Here is a 17,766-nt window from a genome sequence, read left to right as displayed (position 1 = left end):
GTGACTGTCAACAGAAATGCCTGCCTCGCTCAATGACCGGATCTGCCCTGGGCTATGCAGCAGAGAAAGGAAAATACCTGTGTAAGAATAATCAAATCAATTGAGTCAATCGCAGGTCCGATGGGGACGGTGTGATGCTGGCTGCCATGCCAAAACCATACCCTCGGCAGAAAATGAAGTAGGGCCTGGTGTTTTATATGATCAACTTTCTTAGGCTGCACTTAATTCCTCCTGGCGCAAGGTGGTCATGCAGTCTGTCTTTTCTTTACTCATTTATTGACAAATTGTGTTCCTACTAGTAAACAACCATTTAAATGTATTTACACATTCTAAGAAATAATACTGTATAAGAAACATCGGTAATAAAGTGGTGCATGGCTACATTTCTATCTGCACATTGATGCGCATTAATAGAAGACGACTAACTGAGATGATTAAAGGAATCAGACGATTCCTTAATTAAGCAGACTACATGTCTGCCTTGAGCAGGGAGGAATTAAATGCAGCCTAGGTAAGTTGGCTGCATAACACGCAGGGCCCTGCCAGTAGGGCTTGAGCAGTCCGCGTACTCCCCATCCTGAGGTTTGTCTGGTTGCATCTGAGCTTCAGGCAGGCTTCAGTGTTAAGGGGAATCCATCATGTATCCATCATGTATGGATTCTGACTTATGATGAACCCCTCTGCCACACAGTGTTGCGTTAAAATACCATTCCATATTGTATTGCAGTTTCTCTTTATTTATTTTTTTGCTAAAAGAAAACCTGCATGCCTCTTTCTGTGATAAGCATCGTGTTCTGGCCCAAGCCACTGACACCCTATACTGCGCCACATGCCTCTGCTTTGCAACACGCCTTCTGTTAATGCTTTTCATTGTCTGCAGCCTGCAACCAGATGTTGGTTTAGAAGCTTCCCTTTTTAAATGGCAGGTGGCATTGTGATCAGGGCGTGGCTCGGAGGCCGCAGGGAGCCTGTCGAAGGGCTTCCAGCAAGAACGCCAGCTGACATCATGAAAGTACATGCACCGACTTGCCAGGTCTGCGCAGGCAATGATGCGGTCTCGTCGTCGGTGTAAAACCGAAGTGTGGCTAAAATGCAGAAACACTGTATGATGCCTCTCAAAGTGATTTAGTGGTGCCTTTTTCTTCAACCTTCCCATGGTTTGCTCAACTACCTACCTTGTCTGGGAGTTTCTTGTTCATCCCCCTCTTCCCCCCCACCCTGGCAAAATATCAAGGCAGCAAACTGAAGGTTTTTAACTCGAGAAAATCTCCCCTTGTGTGACTGAACATATTTCAGCCAGATTGCCCACGTTACACCTGCCAGTGTCAGTGTGTGTAAATGGTGAATTAACACCAACAATTAACCTTATCTGAGTGGCTCCAGTATGGCCTTTTTTTTGTGTGTGTGTGAGGCTGATTTACAGAAGTGCACAGTCTTGCAAAGGGTGCGATCAAAACAAAGCAAACTTGCAGGTGTTCTACATTCACCGATGTAGCATAATCACACAGTCCTATATGTATTCATTTAAAATCTGCAACCTGCTCTTTAAACTCAGTCGCAGATTAATTTTTTTCAGATTATTGTTCTGCGATTATTGTTTGCAGATTTCTTAGTGGCCTATTTCCCTTTGCATTATTACAGCAGGGTGGGTGCTTGTGTAACTCTGGAATCATTCCATTTCATAGATATTTGAGGTTGAGATCTGCCAAAGCAGGGCCTGATTTAGTTTCTTTTGAATGTGTATTTTGTTTAGAGCTATAGATTTTGTTTTTAGTTTGAGGCTTCTCCGTCAGTCACACTTGAAGGAAATGTTGCTCTCCTCAACAACAGGCTAAACATTAGCCACACAATCCAGGACAGACGATGGATCAATCATTGACCGCAGGAGCTGTTTGTGGGGAGGGTTGCTCCATTAGGGACGTGCCGGTATAAGCGCGATGGTGGGGACGACCTACAAGAGCATGCCAAGTGCTAGTGAGGCGAGAGGAAAGGGAGGGTGAGAAATTCCACGAGTCATTTCCTCTGTCAGTTTGATTCTACCAACACCAAACACCACTCTTTAGGGTCCGTGTCAGATACCATACATCTTTTCTAACTGCTTTGCTACCCTTCGCTTTTGTACGAACTTTTGAGGGGCAGACCATTTGTGATCCACTAGACCAGCTCTGTAGTAAATTATTAATTTACTACAAAATATTTGGAAATAATGGATGGCTTCTTGTGTTTCCTGCAAAGCACTGTACAGTTTATGTAGTGCACAATAGCAGCAGTCCCTTCATGTGAACTGAATGTACCAAATACACTCACCTAAAGGATTATTAGGAACACCATACTAATACTGTGTTTGACCCCCTTTCGCCTTCACAACTGCCTTAATTCTACGTGGCATTGATTCAACAAGGTGCTGAAAGCATTCTTTAGAAATGTTGGCCCATATTGATAGGATAGCATCTTGCAGTTGATGGAGATTTGTGGGATGCACATCCAGGGCACGAAGCTCCCGTTCCACCACATCCCAAAGATGCTCTATTGGGTTGAGATCTGGTGACTGTGGGGGCCAGTTTAGTACAGTGAACTCATTGTCATGTTCAAGAAACCAATTTGAAATGATTTGACCTTTGTGACATGGTGCATTATCCTGCTGGAAGTAGCCATCAGAGGATGGGTACATGGTGGTCATAAAGGGATGGACATGGTCAGAAACAATGCTCAGGTAGGCCGTGGCATTTAAACGATGCCCAATTGGCACTAAGGGGCCTAAAGTGTGCCAAGAAAACATCCCCCACACCATTACACCACCACCACCAGCCTGCACAGTGGTAACAAGGCATGATGGATCCATGTTCTCATTCTGTTTACGCCAAATTCTGACTCTACCATCTGAATGTCTCAACAGAAATCGAGACTCATCAGACCAGGCAACATTTTTCCAGTCTTCAACTGTCCAATTTTGGTGAGCTTGTGCAAATTGTAGCCTCTTTTTCCTATTTGTAGTGGAGATGAGTGGTACCCGGTGGGGTCTTCTCCTGTTGTAGCCCATCCGCCTCAAGGTTGTACGTGTTGTGGCTTCACAAATGCTTTGCTGCATACCTCGGTTGTAACGAGTGGTTATTTCAGTCAAAGTTGCTCTTCTATCAGCTTGAATCAGTCGGCCCATTCTCCTCTGACCTCTAGCATCAACAAGGCATTTTCGCCCACAGGACTGCCGCATACTGGATGTTTTTCCCTTTTCACACCATTCTTTGTAAACCCTAGAAATGGTTGTGCGTGAAAATCCCAGTAACTGAGCAGATACTCAGACCGGCCCGTCTGGCACCAACAACCATGCCACGCTCAAAATTGCTTAAATCACCTTTCTTTCCCATTCAGACATTCAGTTTGGAGTTCAGGAGATTGTCTTGACCAGGACCACACCCCTAAATGCATTGAAGCAACTGCCATGTGATTGGTTGGTTAGATAATTGCATTAATGAGAAATTGAACAGGTGTTCCTAATAATCCTTTAGGTGAGTGTATTTGAGTATTGCAATACAGATGATCAGTGTTTGTTATTGTGTCAGTCCTGGTTGAATGAAGTAGCAAGTCGGTGTGTGAGAGATCAGTAAAAGAATGCATGCACCTATGGAATCAGTTTCCGTAGAAGTTGTTTAAGCAGCACTGAGTGTGAACTTGGGAACTGTGATGCTTTCAAGCACACAGAGTACCAGCACTTTCCCCTGTCGGCATGATTTAGTTAGTGCCAGTTTGTTTGTTACCCCTCTGCAGTGCAAGGTTAATAAGTGGGATGGAACTGGTTGTTCTCAAGAAGAGGTGCCCATAAGAAGACCTTGACAATTGTGTGCTGAGCTTTAGATTAGAAAACCTGCTGCCCGGGTGCAGAACAGCAAGAGCATGTAAATACAACAAAAATAAAATAAGTGTGTATATGTATATACATCTATGTGTAATGCATACTTGCATACATGCACGCACTCTCTTTTGGTCTCAAAAGAATTGAAGTGTTCAGTGGTACTGTTTGCAGTAGGTCTTTTAAGCAAAGTGGTCAACTGGATCTCACAGACTCTTTATTTCTCTGTCTCACAGGTTTGTGGCCCTGCCATGTGCCTACATCCTGAGGATACAGACAGAGGCGACCAGGAGGGCACAGCCACAAGCCATTCTAGAGAAAGTGTTTACATCCATCACAAAGGTGGGACATCCTCCTTCATTTTCCTCTCTTGACCCTGTTATTGATGTGTGTGTATATAAAAGTTTAATTACATTCCTCGGGAATAAAATAAATAACACCATAGCTTTGATTTTCATACATCTGGAAGTGACCAGTGTTTACCTGTCCACTTATCACTCAGCACCCAGTCTGCAAATTAATGGAAAAAATCTTACAAATTTCAGACTTGGTCTTTTTTTTTTTTCAGGGAATCGGCTTCAGATGTTTGCACTGCTTGAGGGCACTGCTTTATTATAATTATAATTAAAAGCTCTGCCTAAATATCTTGTAGGTCATAAGATTTCTAGAGATGTCTGAGAGAGCTTTTTGTTTTTTAGTTACTCCCTTGAGTCGATACCTCTCGTTTCTAGTCGGAGCTGCCTGATCTGCAATCTTTCTCTCTCTCCCTCTCCAGTACCCAGACACTCGGAGGCTGGAGGGTCTGTCCAAACAGCTGGACTGGGACGTGCGCCGCATCCAGCGCTGGTTTCGGCACCGGCGTAACCAGGACAAGCCCAGCATCCTCACCAAATTCTGCGAGAGCATGTGCGTCTCCCCTCAGCACCTTTCTTTTATTTAGAATCAGATTTTCTTTATTCCCCCCCCCCCCCTGCAATTTAAATAGGGAGGTTCCACAAGCAGAACAATCGAAGTCTGTATTTCGTAGGTAGTTTGTGTCTGTAATGTTTGTCTCTTAAATAATTTAGCAGCCAGGTGCTTTTAAACTGATAAATCTGCACGTGGGCTCTTCGTGTTTATATTTAGATTAAAAAAAAAAAAAAAAATCTAGCTCCTTCCTCTTGCATAGTGTGAATCTGACGACACTACGGTGTAAACAAAGAGGGACAGAGGGACGAACCCTAAAGCGGTTTCATCCAGTTTGGCGTCACAGCTCTGGGCAGCTCTGTTTCGTTCCCTCAGCGAAGCGATTCAGAGGGCACCTGCAGATTACACGCCAGCCCTCTCTGATCCCAGGCACATGTTCGGTCAGCCCAGGGGCGGCGGAATACTGAAGAAGATGCAGCAACACCTTTGATGTCTGCGACTGCCTGTGTGTTTCCTGTGGCATCCAATTGATGCTGGTCTAACGCTGACATTCTTGGGGCAATGACTGGGTGGTACGTGAGGAAGGAACCCACACGAAACAGACGACAAAGAAAAACATGGTCCGGAATTCCCCCATTCATCATAACTTCAATGTGCAAATGCAATGCAAAAATGGAGGAGCTCAGTAGAAGTCAAGACCCTTTTGAGAATGGTGGGAAATGAATCAATGGCTGTTTTCTTTGAGGCTGCAGAGAAACAACCTTTACCAGAAACTTGTATTTCATAATTTCTATAATCAAAGCAGTTGCTTCTGTGGCGTTCACTGAACTAGGGCCTTATCATTCCATATCGATGTCGTTGTCCCATTGAAACTCCAATGCAGCTGCCCCCTCCTCGGTTTATCTTTTCTCCTTCCCTTAAGTCTCTCTGCCTTTCCTCTCCTACCTCTTTTGTCTTTTTGCTTTCTCTCCTCCAGTCATACTGCTACGGAAGTTAAAGGTATCACCTGTGAGTGGTATTTAAAATACAAGCAATAAGATATTTTTTGTTCGATAACAATTAAGAAATTAAAACCTAATCGGGGCTGTAATAAGGTTTCAACTGTGTGTTGCATCTGAAGCTCTTGCCTAATCACTGCTCCCTGCTCTTTTGGTTGCAGGTGGAGGTTTACTTTCTACTTGTACATATTTACGTATGGGATTCGGTTCCTGTGGCAGGTGAGTCGGCCAGCTCTGTCCTGATTGGGAGCGGAGGCAGGAGCTCTCGTACACAAACCTCCATGTGTGTGAACAAACAGCAGTGCGTTACACACTGTAATCAACAATAATTGAAACTATGCCAAATCCTTTACACATACACACGTAGGGCTAAAGAAGTGGTTTATGCAGGCAGATTCTACTTTAATCCCTGACTAATATCCAATAAGTAGCTTGCAAACGAGTCTTTGAAAGTAAGTAGTTTGATTTTTGCTCGATGTATGTATGTATGTATGTAACAATGGCTTCATTTAAATTTAAACGCATGGAGATCTTGAATCCATTATTTTATGAGGTTGTCATTAGCAACTGTTTCTCACGATGCTGGAGAGAGGGCCCAAACCCAGACGGGAATAAAATGAGACGCCCAGGTTTAAAGAGCTGCAGGCTGTAGTCTACTTCTGGCCTGAGAAACTCGAGATACAAATGTTTACGCAGTGTCTGTCTAGGCCAATGTGTTCAAGTTCAATTGTTTCCTATTTTCTGCCTGATTTTGCTTCTTCTTTGCAGTCTTCCTGGCTATGGGACACGAGGCAGTGCTGGTACAATTATCCCTACCAGGTAACCCTACTCTCCTCTCCATCCCATTTCCTCTCTGTACCGAAGCAATACTGCTTCACCTGGTCTTATTTTTTTAATTTATTTTTTTCCTTTCCCCCCCCTTGTTTTCTCTATTTTACCAGATGAGAATCTGATCGTTTATTGTGTGCGTGTCAGTTTTCCTACAAAGAAAGTGCAGGGGATGTGGGTGAGGTTTTTGTGTAATGAGCTACAAACCATTGCAGTCTGCAGATGCCCCTCTTCATACCACACAGTGCTAGAGGTGGCCATTAAATGGCTTGGCTTGGCTCTGCTGTAAGCCTAGAGAGAATGTGATTTGGCTTCCCAACTCCACTTCCTTCATTCCTTGCAGATCCTTACACCTGGGCTATATTATTACTACATCACCGAACTGGCGTTCTACTGGTCACTGATGTTCTCCCAGTTCACTGACATTAAGAGAAAGGTAAGACAGTGGTGGTTTTGTGTTCTAGGCTCATCTTTTGGGTATCTATGGAGGGGTGTGTGTTAAACTGGGGGGGCAGGAGAGAGGAGAGTCCCAGCACACCTGCACCCACACAGCAGGCACACAAGGCTTCATACCACAATCCAGCCCTACCTATTCCGTCCAGATTGTCTTTAAACACCACTAGAAATCAACATCAAAGTCATTGCAAACTGCATTTTTATTAAATGAAATTGGCATGGTAGCACACAGTCCGTCAATTTAATTCCCAATTTCCATCAGCTGTGATTCATAAACAATTCTCTAAAGCTCATGCATAATAACTCTGCTGTATCTGTATGGGCAGAGTGATTGGTGTGGGGGGGAGAGGGGGGAAATCTGCAAAACCTCATGTCACATCTAATTAGCAATGCTTGTTAAAGGCCTTTGATATCGTGCCCTGGACATTTAGGGAGATCCGAGACCACGTTCCCAGAAATAGAATCTCGCTGTTCAAAGTAATTGGTGCCTAGAATCCTCCTTCCAAGAATCGCAAATAATCATTGTGTATTAGTTTGTGTATTTAAAGCCTTTCTGTTCTGTATAAGTGCATATAAATCAAGAGTAACTCCATTATGTGAATAAAGAGAATAGACTGTGTCATTAAGAAGTCAGACCAGTAATCTGTTAGTGTGACATTTTTGTGCTCCTCTGTTGGCCTACATGAAATGGTTGTGCAAGCTTGTGACCGAGGTTTTTTTTTTTTTTAATTGTACACAATATAGTACACACGCTTGGTGGTAGCGCCCGTGATCAAGCGACTGATCCATTGGATTAAATTTGACTTGGTTTGCAGAGTGGTAAACCATGTAAAATGAAAACCAGACCCTTTTATGTTGGGGAGAGAATAAATATATACATGCAATTAAATCAAAAAGACTGGCAGGGTTCCGAAGGCTAATTACAGGGCCAGTGAAACGCCAATGAAAGGGAGCACGGGCCCTATTGTCAGTGTAGCTGTGAATCGGCCATGACCCCTGCAGGTGATTTCTTTTAATTGGCTATTACTCATAAGCCACTCTTTGTCTGTTCGGCTGTCTGGTGAATATTGCCACAACACTGTGGGACAGGACTTCAAACGCACACTCCTATCTTGTTTGGCTCCACATCCTGCCAGCTGCACAGTCCAATGGCTGTACTGCGTGAAGACTGCAGAAGAGCAGTGCATTCCCAGTGTAGCCTGGGTGCGTCCACCTTCCCAATGCCAAGAACAGTCTCCCCTGTTCTGGAAGGATCCCACTGAAAAGCAACTCTCAACTGCCTTGTGATCGCAGTGTGTACCCTTACCCCACCCCTGCTGTGAAAGAGGTACTGGAACAACAGAAAAATGTAATGGGCAGCTGTGCACTTTACTAATAGATCTGGACACCCTGGCCTTACTGACTGATGCAATCCTTCTGATCGATTAGGAGAAGTTTCCCAACCTTCTCAAGTCTTAAGATGCTTATTATATAAAGTTTTGTGCAGCACCCCATCTCACCCACCCACCCCATTAAACAGAAACCAGACTTTTGCCTCATGTAGAGATTTGTATTTCTTTAGTTTTTTCTTACCCATGTCAATTTGAGTCACTTTGTGTGGGCGTAGCTCAAAATGTCAGTGTTGGCTACAGTTGGGGTTCAGGCAGCTATTATTAGGGGGTCAGGTTTCCAACTAATATAATAAAATGGGCGATTTAATGAAGTCTCAACTTTCTGTACTTTTAATGCATTATCAAAGTTCGGATAGCAATAGCAGTTTACATTGAAACTGGCAGCAAACCATTTGAGGTTTATAATGCATCTAATTGACACGCATGCAGTGAATAGCTTTTGAGGGAGCCCGTCAACTTACACGGTAGTGGCATGGAGACCTGCTGAGTTGGCTCTACACTCTTGGTTTTGGGAGCTGGCCTGAGAGCACAAACCAGAAGGAGTGCAGTGTCGTTGTTGCTGACCTGACCGCTGTCTCTCTCCTTGTGCATGTCTCTCAACAGGACTTCCTCATCATGTTCATCCACCACCTGGCAACCATCAGCCTCATCAGCTTCTCTTACGTCAACAACATGCTGCGCGTGGGCACCCTGGTCATGTGTCTCCACGACACCTCCGACTTCCTGCTGGAGGTGAGAGATCAGAAGTCGGGGCGGGGAGTGAGAGGAAAGTGTTGGGTTCCCTTGGCTCCTGATCCACATTGCTTTCTTCTGCTCTGTGGCCGCCACTGATGTTTGTTCTAGAAATCTCACCCTTGAATCCTGCAGGTTCTGCTAGAGTTCCAACTTCCTGGATCAGGCTGGTCTTCTGTTTTTGATCATTGCAAATGGGGATAGTTAGTTGTTACAATGCTTATTTGGCTTCCCACAAATTGCTTAGCCTGGAAGAGTCACTGTTGCTTAGCCTTTTTTTATCTTAATCTTGGGATACTACCTGTCTGACTATTGGTACACCAGTCTTTGAATGGGCTGTACATGCATTTCCTCCTTTAACCTTTTTTTCTTTGCTTTCCGATCGCCTGCTCTCCCCCATCCCCCCCCATCCCAGGCTGCCAAGTTGGCGAATTATGCCAAGTACCAGCGCGTGTGTGACACTGTGTTCGCTATGTTCGGGGCGGTCTTCGTGTTCACACGGCTCATCATCTATCCCTGCTGGTGAGTACAAGCCTTAGAACTGCCCACCCCAGCAGAGCAAGAGACCCTCCACGCCTCCTGACGTAGGGGGGTTTGAGCACTATAGCGAGCTCACACATAGGGTGCCCCGTTACATCAGATTTGAATGTGTTATAATGTAATGTTCTCTCTTGTGCTTCTGAAATAATAGCCTTCTGATGTGTTGAGAAATAGACGGCACATACAAGGCTCATGGATCTAAGCAGGAAACATTTTATGATTGTGGTTTTGTATAACCTCTGTTTTGCAGTCTTTTCATTTGTGTTTTTGGGGATCAGAGTCCCAACACATATGCCCGTGGCGTATGAATGTGAGCTGTGTCAAGATGGGGACTGTACTTCCATATTGCAGTCAACTTTTGGTTCCTTATTTTTTTGTTTTAAGGACTCGTAGATTGTCACACATTTCCTAACCTTGGTATCCGTGGTAATGGTATCCGTGATTGGGGTGCCAATCGCTCCTGCATTATCTTGGATCTTGTGGATTTAATCCTGGAGAGCAGGAGAAGACACTGGTGCAACTAGAGATGAGGCAGGCAGGGGTGTGGTGGTAACATGAGTGACTGTATTCAGTGTCTCTGTGGGGCGATGCTGTTATTGATCACTGAAATCCATCTCTTTGCTGGGGGGGACTGGCTGGGATGGGCTCAGTTACATCTTGTACTGGTTACTTAAAGGGGGGGGGGCAGGGTAGCAGAGGAGTGGAAGGAGTGTATAGTTTTGTGTGTCTCCATGAAACTGTTGTGGCCTTGTGTGCCCAGAATCTGTATATCTTACACTAACTAGGAGTGGGTTAGAGTATTCAAGTACTCGGTATAATTAGAATTACTCGAGCATTTAAATGGTTCTCTACCGGAATGTTCTATAATTTTATACATTTTATCACTTGAATTCAGTTCAATATGATTTAAAATCTATTCAGTCATACAACTTAAATGTGTGTACAACCTTAACGTGCAAACCGTTTTTAATTTAAATAGATGTGGGCAGGTGTTAACCTTAGACGGCAACGCTTTAGTGACGGCGACGCAAGCCATATGTAGGCCAGTGAGTATGTTACTTTAATAAATTCAAATGCAAAGGAGCCAAACGAAGTAATGTCTGGAAACATTCTGGGGACATGGCTGAGTAATTGATGCAATGTGACATTGGCCAACCCATTAAAGATTTGATGCATACTGTAACTATCGTAAGAATATGATGCAGCAATTTTTGGGAGTCATGTGAAAGGACACATGCCAGAACAGTTCTTGTTTTTTTTTCTAAACCAGTGGGACAGGATTGATTTTGAATTGCGTAAGAGTATTTGTTTGTTGGAACGTTTTCACAAGGACGTTCAACATCCTCTTTAAACAGAAATGCAATTTCTTTGTAACAATGTCTATACTAGTAATGTTTTAGAATACGTTGACAGATTCCTAATGTTCTCTATTTAATGTGTTCACTTTTTTTAATTGATCGGGGGGGACACACTAAATTACTCCATTCCCATCCCTATTACTGACTGTTCCAGCAACATGAGCAGCTGAAAAGGATTATTCAAAATTGATCACAAGACTTAAGTGGTGGGGAAGGATTTAATGTTAAACATAGGACAATATTCACGTATGGACAAGGCTCACAAAACTATGTGAATATTGTGGTATGTGTAATATTAAACATATACACTCACCTAAAGGATTATTAGGAACACCTGTTCAATTTCTCATTAATGCAATTATCTAACCAACCAATCACATGGCAGTTGCTTCAATGCATTTAGGGGTGTGGTCCTGGTCAAGACAATCTCCTGAACTCCAAACTGAATGTCTGAATGGGAAAGAAAGGTGATTTAAGCAATTTTGAGCGTGGCATGGTTGTTGGTGCCAGACGGGCCGGTCTGAGTATTTCACAATCTGCTCAGTTACTGGGATTTTCACGCACAACCATTTCTAGGGTTTACAAAGAATGGTGTGAAAAGGGAAAAACATCCAGTATGCGGCAGTCCTGTGGGCGAAAATGCCTTGTTGATGCTAGAGGTCAGAGGAGAATGGGCCGACTGATTCAAGCTGATAGAAGAGCAACTTTGACTGAAATAACCACTCGTTACAACCGAGGTATGCAGCAAAGCATTTGTGAAGCCACAACACGTACAACCTTGAGGCGGATGGGCTACAACAGCAGAAGACCCCACCGGGTACCACTCATCTCCACTACAAATAGGAAAAAGAGGCTACAATTTGCACAAGCTCACCAAAATTGGACAGTTGAAGACTGGAAAACTGTTGCCTGGTCTGATGAGTCTCGATTTCTGTTGAGACATTCAGATGGTAGAGTCAGAATTTGGCGTAAACAGAATGAGAACATGGATCCATCATGCCTTGTTACCACTGTGCAGGCTGGTGGTGGTGGTGTAATGGTGTGGGGGATGTTTTCTTGGCACACTTTAGGCCCCTGAGTGCCAATTGGGCATCGTTTAAATGCCACGGCCTACCTGAGCATTGTTTCTGACCATGTCCATCCCTTTATGACCACCATGTACCCATCCTCTGATGGCTACTTCCAGCAGGATAATGCACCATGTCACAAAGGTCGAATCATTTCAAATTGGTTTCTTGAACATGACAATGAGTTCACTGTACTAAACTGGCCCCCACAGTCACCAGATCTCAACCCAATAGAGCATCTTTGGGATGTGGTGGAACGGGAGCTTCGTGCCCTGGATGTGCATCCCACAAATCTCCATCAACTGCAAGATGCTATCCTATCAATATGGGCCAACATTTCTAAAGAATGCTTTCAGCACCTTGTTGAATCAATGCCAAGTAGAATTAAGGCAGTTTTGAAGGCGAAAGGGGGTCAATCACAGTATTAGTATGGTGTTCCTAATAATCCTTTAGGTGAGTGTATATACGAGAGAGAGAGAGAGAGACGCACACACAGGACAAGGGTGTCTGCTAATAAATAAATAATAATATAGTGGGGAATCAATCAGCATCTGTTTCTGGAGTTGCAAAATGGACACAGTATAAAAAAGGATAATGTATTGCTCCTTTAAACATACCCCAAAACGAACCTGTCAGTATGGTTAATTTTGTTTTATCTGCCTCCCTACCTGGATCAAGTTGAGCCATGATCCCTCTGAGCCATTCCTTTTCTGTGCTTTGTTCCTCTCCGTTCATTATTTAATTGATCCCGGTGAGTGATGAGCAATTAAATAATTAAGGAGTTAGTTGAAACAAATCTGTCCTAGAACTGATTTGGAGAAGGGCCATGAATTGACTGTCCCTATCCCCTGTCATGATATGGCAGTTGTAGATAGAGATCTGCTTGTTTCCTAGACTTCAATAATGCAATCCAGCACTGACTGGACCATCTTCCTAAACCGCCCTCCACTGTGACAAGATGGCCTATTGGGGGAAAATGGAATGGCAGATGTTACACACAGACACTTTCTCATGATCACAAAAACAAAAAAGTGCCTGAATTTAATTTGTGACACTTTACAACTGCCCTGGGGGTATTTTCTAGTTAGCTGAAAATGTAAGGTGGAGGTTAGCGTCACGTGACCATAGCTCTGAGTGGATGATCAGTCTTTTTGGAGTTGAATGACAAGAAGTGGTACGGGGGGTAGGATCTCACAGTTGCGCCTATGCTCATTTTAATTGGGGAGTGACTGAGCTGTTTGCTGTTGCAGGATTCTGAACACCACGCTGTTTGAGAGCTGGGCGATCATAGGGCCCTACCCCTCTTGGTGGCTCTTCAATGCCCTCTTGCTAGTGCTGCAGGTACTGCACATCATCTGGTCCTACCTCATCGTGCGCATTGCCTTCAAAGCCATGGTCCGCGGCAAGGTGAGTCCCAGGCGCCTTCCCTACTTCCTCTCCATTACGGTGGGGCACAGCTAGCTAACGCATGGCCAGGGCCTCCCCTCCACCCTGCTTAGCACAGTGCTAAGCTGCAATAAATGGTGAAACGCAAGATGACGATACACAAAGGTTAAGATCCTTTTGTAGAGCACAGTGGTGGCCAACCCTGGTCCTGATCTACTGTATCCTTGTGTGCAGGTTTTTTTTGTTTTAGTTCTTTTCCACTAAGTGTTTTTGACCAGTATCCTTATGAGGACTTGGGTCCTATGAGCCGTTGCTACAGCCGGAAAGAAATCTACGTGGTTTTATGGCGTAACTTTTGAATCCCGCTATCAAGGGTGACTTACAAATTTTACATTTGTACCCATTTATACAGCTGGGCATTTTACCTTGCTCAAGGTAAACAGCAGTGCCCCCCACCTGGGGATTGAACCCACAACCCTCTACTTCAAAGTCCATAACCCTAACCACCTTTACCTTACATACATGGAAGGATTCTCAGTTCCTGTAACTTCTGTTACCTTCCCCCCCCCCCCATTTATTTGTTTAATCCTCTTCCAAAGTCCCTCATGCCACTTCCTGTCCTCAATCTCTATCCTTCATTCTCTCAATGTCCTGTTTTCCCTCCTTTCCTTGAATCTGTTACTGTTTCTTCTCTTCCTTTGCCTGACCTTTTGTTGTTAGTCGCTTCCCCACCCTCTTCCCATCACAAGAAAGCAAATAAGTTTTTCTCAAATGAAAGCTCAATTTGCATGTTTCGGATTAGCCAATGCCTCTATGTAAAATTAAGTTTACATCGAGGCATTGGCTAATCTGAAATGTGCAATTTGAGCTTTTCTGAGAGAAATCCTCTTGTCCCAGCAGATTTACATTTGCCTGTTAAAAGGATGAATGTGTTATACTTTGAATATTTACATTTTTTCTGGTTTAAAATCTACAGATCAATTTTGGTAAATCTTGAGAGATTTGGCCACAGCATTTATATAAATAATTGATTTTTAATTTTGAAAACACATTTATATGCTTTTATATGAGAGTCCTCCTTATCTACAAACCCTCCCTCCCTCTCTCATCTTTCATCTTTCTCTGCAGTGACGTGTGCTGTTCTTCTCCCCCAGGTGGTGTGAGGGCTCTCTCTCTATCTCTCCTTTTCTCTCTCTCTCTCTGTCCCGTGTCAGAGTCCTCCACTCCTCTCTGTCGCTCACTCGCTCCCTCTCTTTGTCTCTGGGGGACCAGCGTATCCCACTGGTAAACCTGTCTCTGCTGTAAGTTGGCTTGTGATCTTTGTCTCTTTCCTTCTTTCATACTTGCTTGTGCACTGGGGAAATGCTCTATTCCCCTCATTTCTCTATCTCTCTGTTCAGCACAAGATCTCAAACTGAACTCTTATTGAAAAGCTAGGTTCTAGTATAAATATGGGTGAATATTTATTAAAATATGGATGATGATAGTATGGGTAAAGTTTGATATACTGTGCTCTAGCATGAACATCCACTGTCTTCAAAGGGGGGGGGGGGGTGTATGTAGGGGGAGGCCTGTACTACAGAAATACCTGCATGTCTGTAGATGTAGTGGTTTTGTTCAGTTATTCCACGATCTTTGGTGCACCGGTTATGTCAACCCATGGTGCAGTAGATCCTGTTAGCAGAAGTAGCAAATAGCAAATAAACAAAGATTTCAGGTGTGTAACCCCCCTGGCCCCACCCAACTTACCTTAAAAGGATTTCAGCCAATCAGTGGGTTAGCTGCATGAACACCACACAGGTTTCCATTCAATCAAGATCTGCAGCAGCAGCAGGGGGCAATTCATTGATCTAAGAGACGATTCGCTGATTTACAGTCCTATTCTGGATTGAAGTCAAAAAGACTCATTTACCCTTTCTGACGGTGACGGGCCCCCACGCCCACTCTCACTGCCATCTCTTTCAGAGGGAGGTGCTGTGACTGTGTATGGCTGTTCGTGCACGTTCTCCTGCTGTTGTGCTTCTGCTGATTGCACTGAAGCACGCAGCGCCCCCGCGATAGCCATCTCTCCCTGCCGGCTGCTAAGACCTCGACAAGAAAAACCTGGCATGCTGCAGAACTGCCACCTGTGCCAAGAGAACGATGATCTGACCAAAATCTTAGGGAGCAGGAGGGGGGGGAGAACATGTATTTTGAGGATTTTTTTTATTTGAATATTTTTATATACACACAGGAACTGTGAAGAATATACATTGCATAAGTAAAAAATACATTTAATAAAATAAACTCCCTTTTCTTCTAAACTCTGCAACACCCAACTCCTGCTGCTTTAGAAGCTCTAGATCTCTTCCTTGTGGCGCACTTGGGAATTGCAGGTGGCCTTCTGGTTAATTTTGAAGGCCTTGCCAAGTGACTTGAGGGCTGTGGTCTTGTAAATCCCCTGCAGACTGTATAAATTAATCTTTTCCATTTCTGTGTGCCTTAGGGACCCACAGAATAGCACTGTCTGTGTATTTGTTTTTTGTGACTGTTGCCTAACTCGTGCCCTTGTGCGTGCCACAGGTGTCGAAGGATGACCGCAGCGACATCGAGAGCAGCTCGGAGGAGGAAAGCGACGCGACCAAAGACGGTACCAAGCCCCCCCAGCGCCACTCCCTCACCAAGGGGGAGAACGGAACCAATGGGCACCTGGCAATGGGGGTGTGGGGACAAGAGCACTAAAGGTGAAGGAAGGAAGTGGTTTCCCAATGTGCAGTACCCCACAATCACCACCACCCCCCTTTACCTGGACACTAAACCCTCCTTGCTACAAAGACTTTTTAAAGGCATGAAATAGTCTTGGAAAGGACAGACAGGACAATCGTAGGGGAAACTGAAGTGACAATCGCAACGAAGACCAAAAAATACAAACTGAACCACCCTAATAAAACCAAATCGGTAATGTTGCTCAATCTTGCAGGGGTCATGACCGCTCATGTTGCCCACTTTGCGTTTTATAGCAGATGGAATGGCTGCCCAAGCTGTTATTGTCATGCATACTTGAGTTTGTATCAATTGTTATGTGTTTCGTTTGTTTGTTTCTTTTGTTTTGTTTTATTAATTTTTATTTGGAGACCAAATGGAAAAAAAGTTAATATTAAATTGATTATTTTCAGCGGCTGTCAGAACTGTGTAGTCACCCGTATCCCAAGTCTTGCTTGGGATCGTAGCAACCACAGAAGTGGGTTATCTGTATGTGCTGAGTTTGTGTAGAATTCTTCACACCCAGCATTCGAGAGCATCTTGCAATCAAAACGGTCACATGTCACAATAATGGGTGTCAATTATTAATTGATGTATGAATACCACATTAATAACTTATGCACTTCATCTGATGTTAATCGCAGATATATAAAGGTTAAGCTGAGATAGGGTTACAGACCACATTTGGGGTTAGAACTTCTACATGTGGCCAGCATTGGAACTCAGTGGTAGTGCATGAGGGATTCATACATTAATTAAGGATTGGTGCACATTATTGTAAAGTGTTCCCATAGAAACTAAGCAACTACTGGTCAGTCACAGCACTTAACCAGCACAATCAAGATTCCACTGTGCCAACATTCCTAGTATGATTCTGGACAGAGAACCAAAGCACTATTCATTCCAAATAGATTGCAAAGCACCGCCAGCTCGTGGTGCTCGCCAATCTGAGAGCCCGATTGTTGGATCGCAGTCTGAGCCCTGGGGTTTAGCAGCGCGAAACTATCGTATAGTGTCTAGGTTAATGTTTGAGGACTTGGGTTTAAAATCTCATGTGCAATACCCCAACACTGCAGCAGTACTCTGGCATTGATTTTGGAAATCCTGGTCCTGAGGGGGAAAATACCGCCTATGGGTCCAGGAACCACCGAGATCCGACAGGCTGCGGCTTCAGTGCGGTGTACTGGGGTTGCTGGCCTGGTAGATTTGTTCGATGCAGTGCTCTACCTGTGTGTACGATTTAATTGAAGCAGCTGGTGAGGTACATTTTAAAGAGAAACAGAATACTAGCTTTGCTTAGAGAAATAAAGGACCTTTTTGTTTTGGAATAATTGTTTTACTTGTTTGATTTGTTTTGGACCATGTGACAACGCTTATTTTCTGAAGTCCGGTTCTGCTCTACCAGGAAAAATGAACTTCAAAATCAGTTTGTACACATCCATTTTAAGCTAAGCATTTACATGTCATGCCTTAATTTGGTATCGCCCAGCACTGATAAATGCCAACAACCCTGAA

At 44.0% G+C, this 17,766-nt stretch overlaps 1 protein-coding gene across 1 annotated transcript in view; it reads left to right on the top strand.

Annotated features, from left to right (window-relative positions):
- cers5 (ceramide synthase 5) overlaps window positions 1–16,663 on the top strand; it is a 30,941-nt gene extending 14,278 nt beyond the window's left edge. Inside the window, exons 2-10 of the mRNA XM_066708302.1 lie at window positions 4,084–4,189; window positions 4,623–4,753; window positions 5,913–5,970; window positions 6,520–6,570; window positions 6,923–7,015; window positions 9,030–9,158; window positions 9,574–9,680; window positions 13,374–13,530; window positions 16,072–16,663. Of these exons, the coding sequence (XP_066564399.1) occupies window positions 4,084–4,189; window positions 4,623–4,753; window positions 5,913–5,970; window positions 6,520–6,570; window positions 6,923–7,015; window positions 9,030–9,158; window positions 9,574–9,680; window positions 13,374–13,530; window positions 16,072–16,230 (991 nt within the window). The 3' untranslated portion in view covers window positions 16,231–16,663. The remainder of the gene's footprint in view (window positions 1–4,083; window positions 4,190–4,622; window positions 4,754–5,912; window positions 5,971–6,519; window positions 6,571–6,922; window positions 7,016–9,029; window positions 9,159–9,573; window positions 9,681–13,373; window positions 13,531–16,071) is intronic.
- Window positions 16,664–17,766: the final 1,103 nt, after the last annotated feature.

This window comes from Amia ocellicauda, chromosome 7 (genome assembly GCF_036373705.1).
Source record: "Amia ocellicauda isolate fAmiCal2 chromosome 7, fAmiCal2.hap1, whole genome shotgun sequence".
Lineage (NCBI taxonomy): Eukaryota > Metazoa > Chordata > Actinopteri > Amiiformes > Amiidae > Amia > Amia ocellicauda.
The sequence above is the reverse complement of the archived record's forward strand: the minus strand, read 5'-3'. Positions and strand labels throughout refer to the sequence as shown.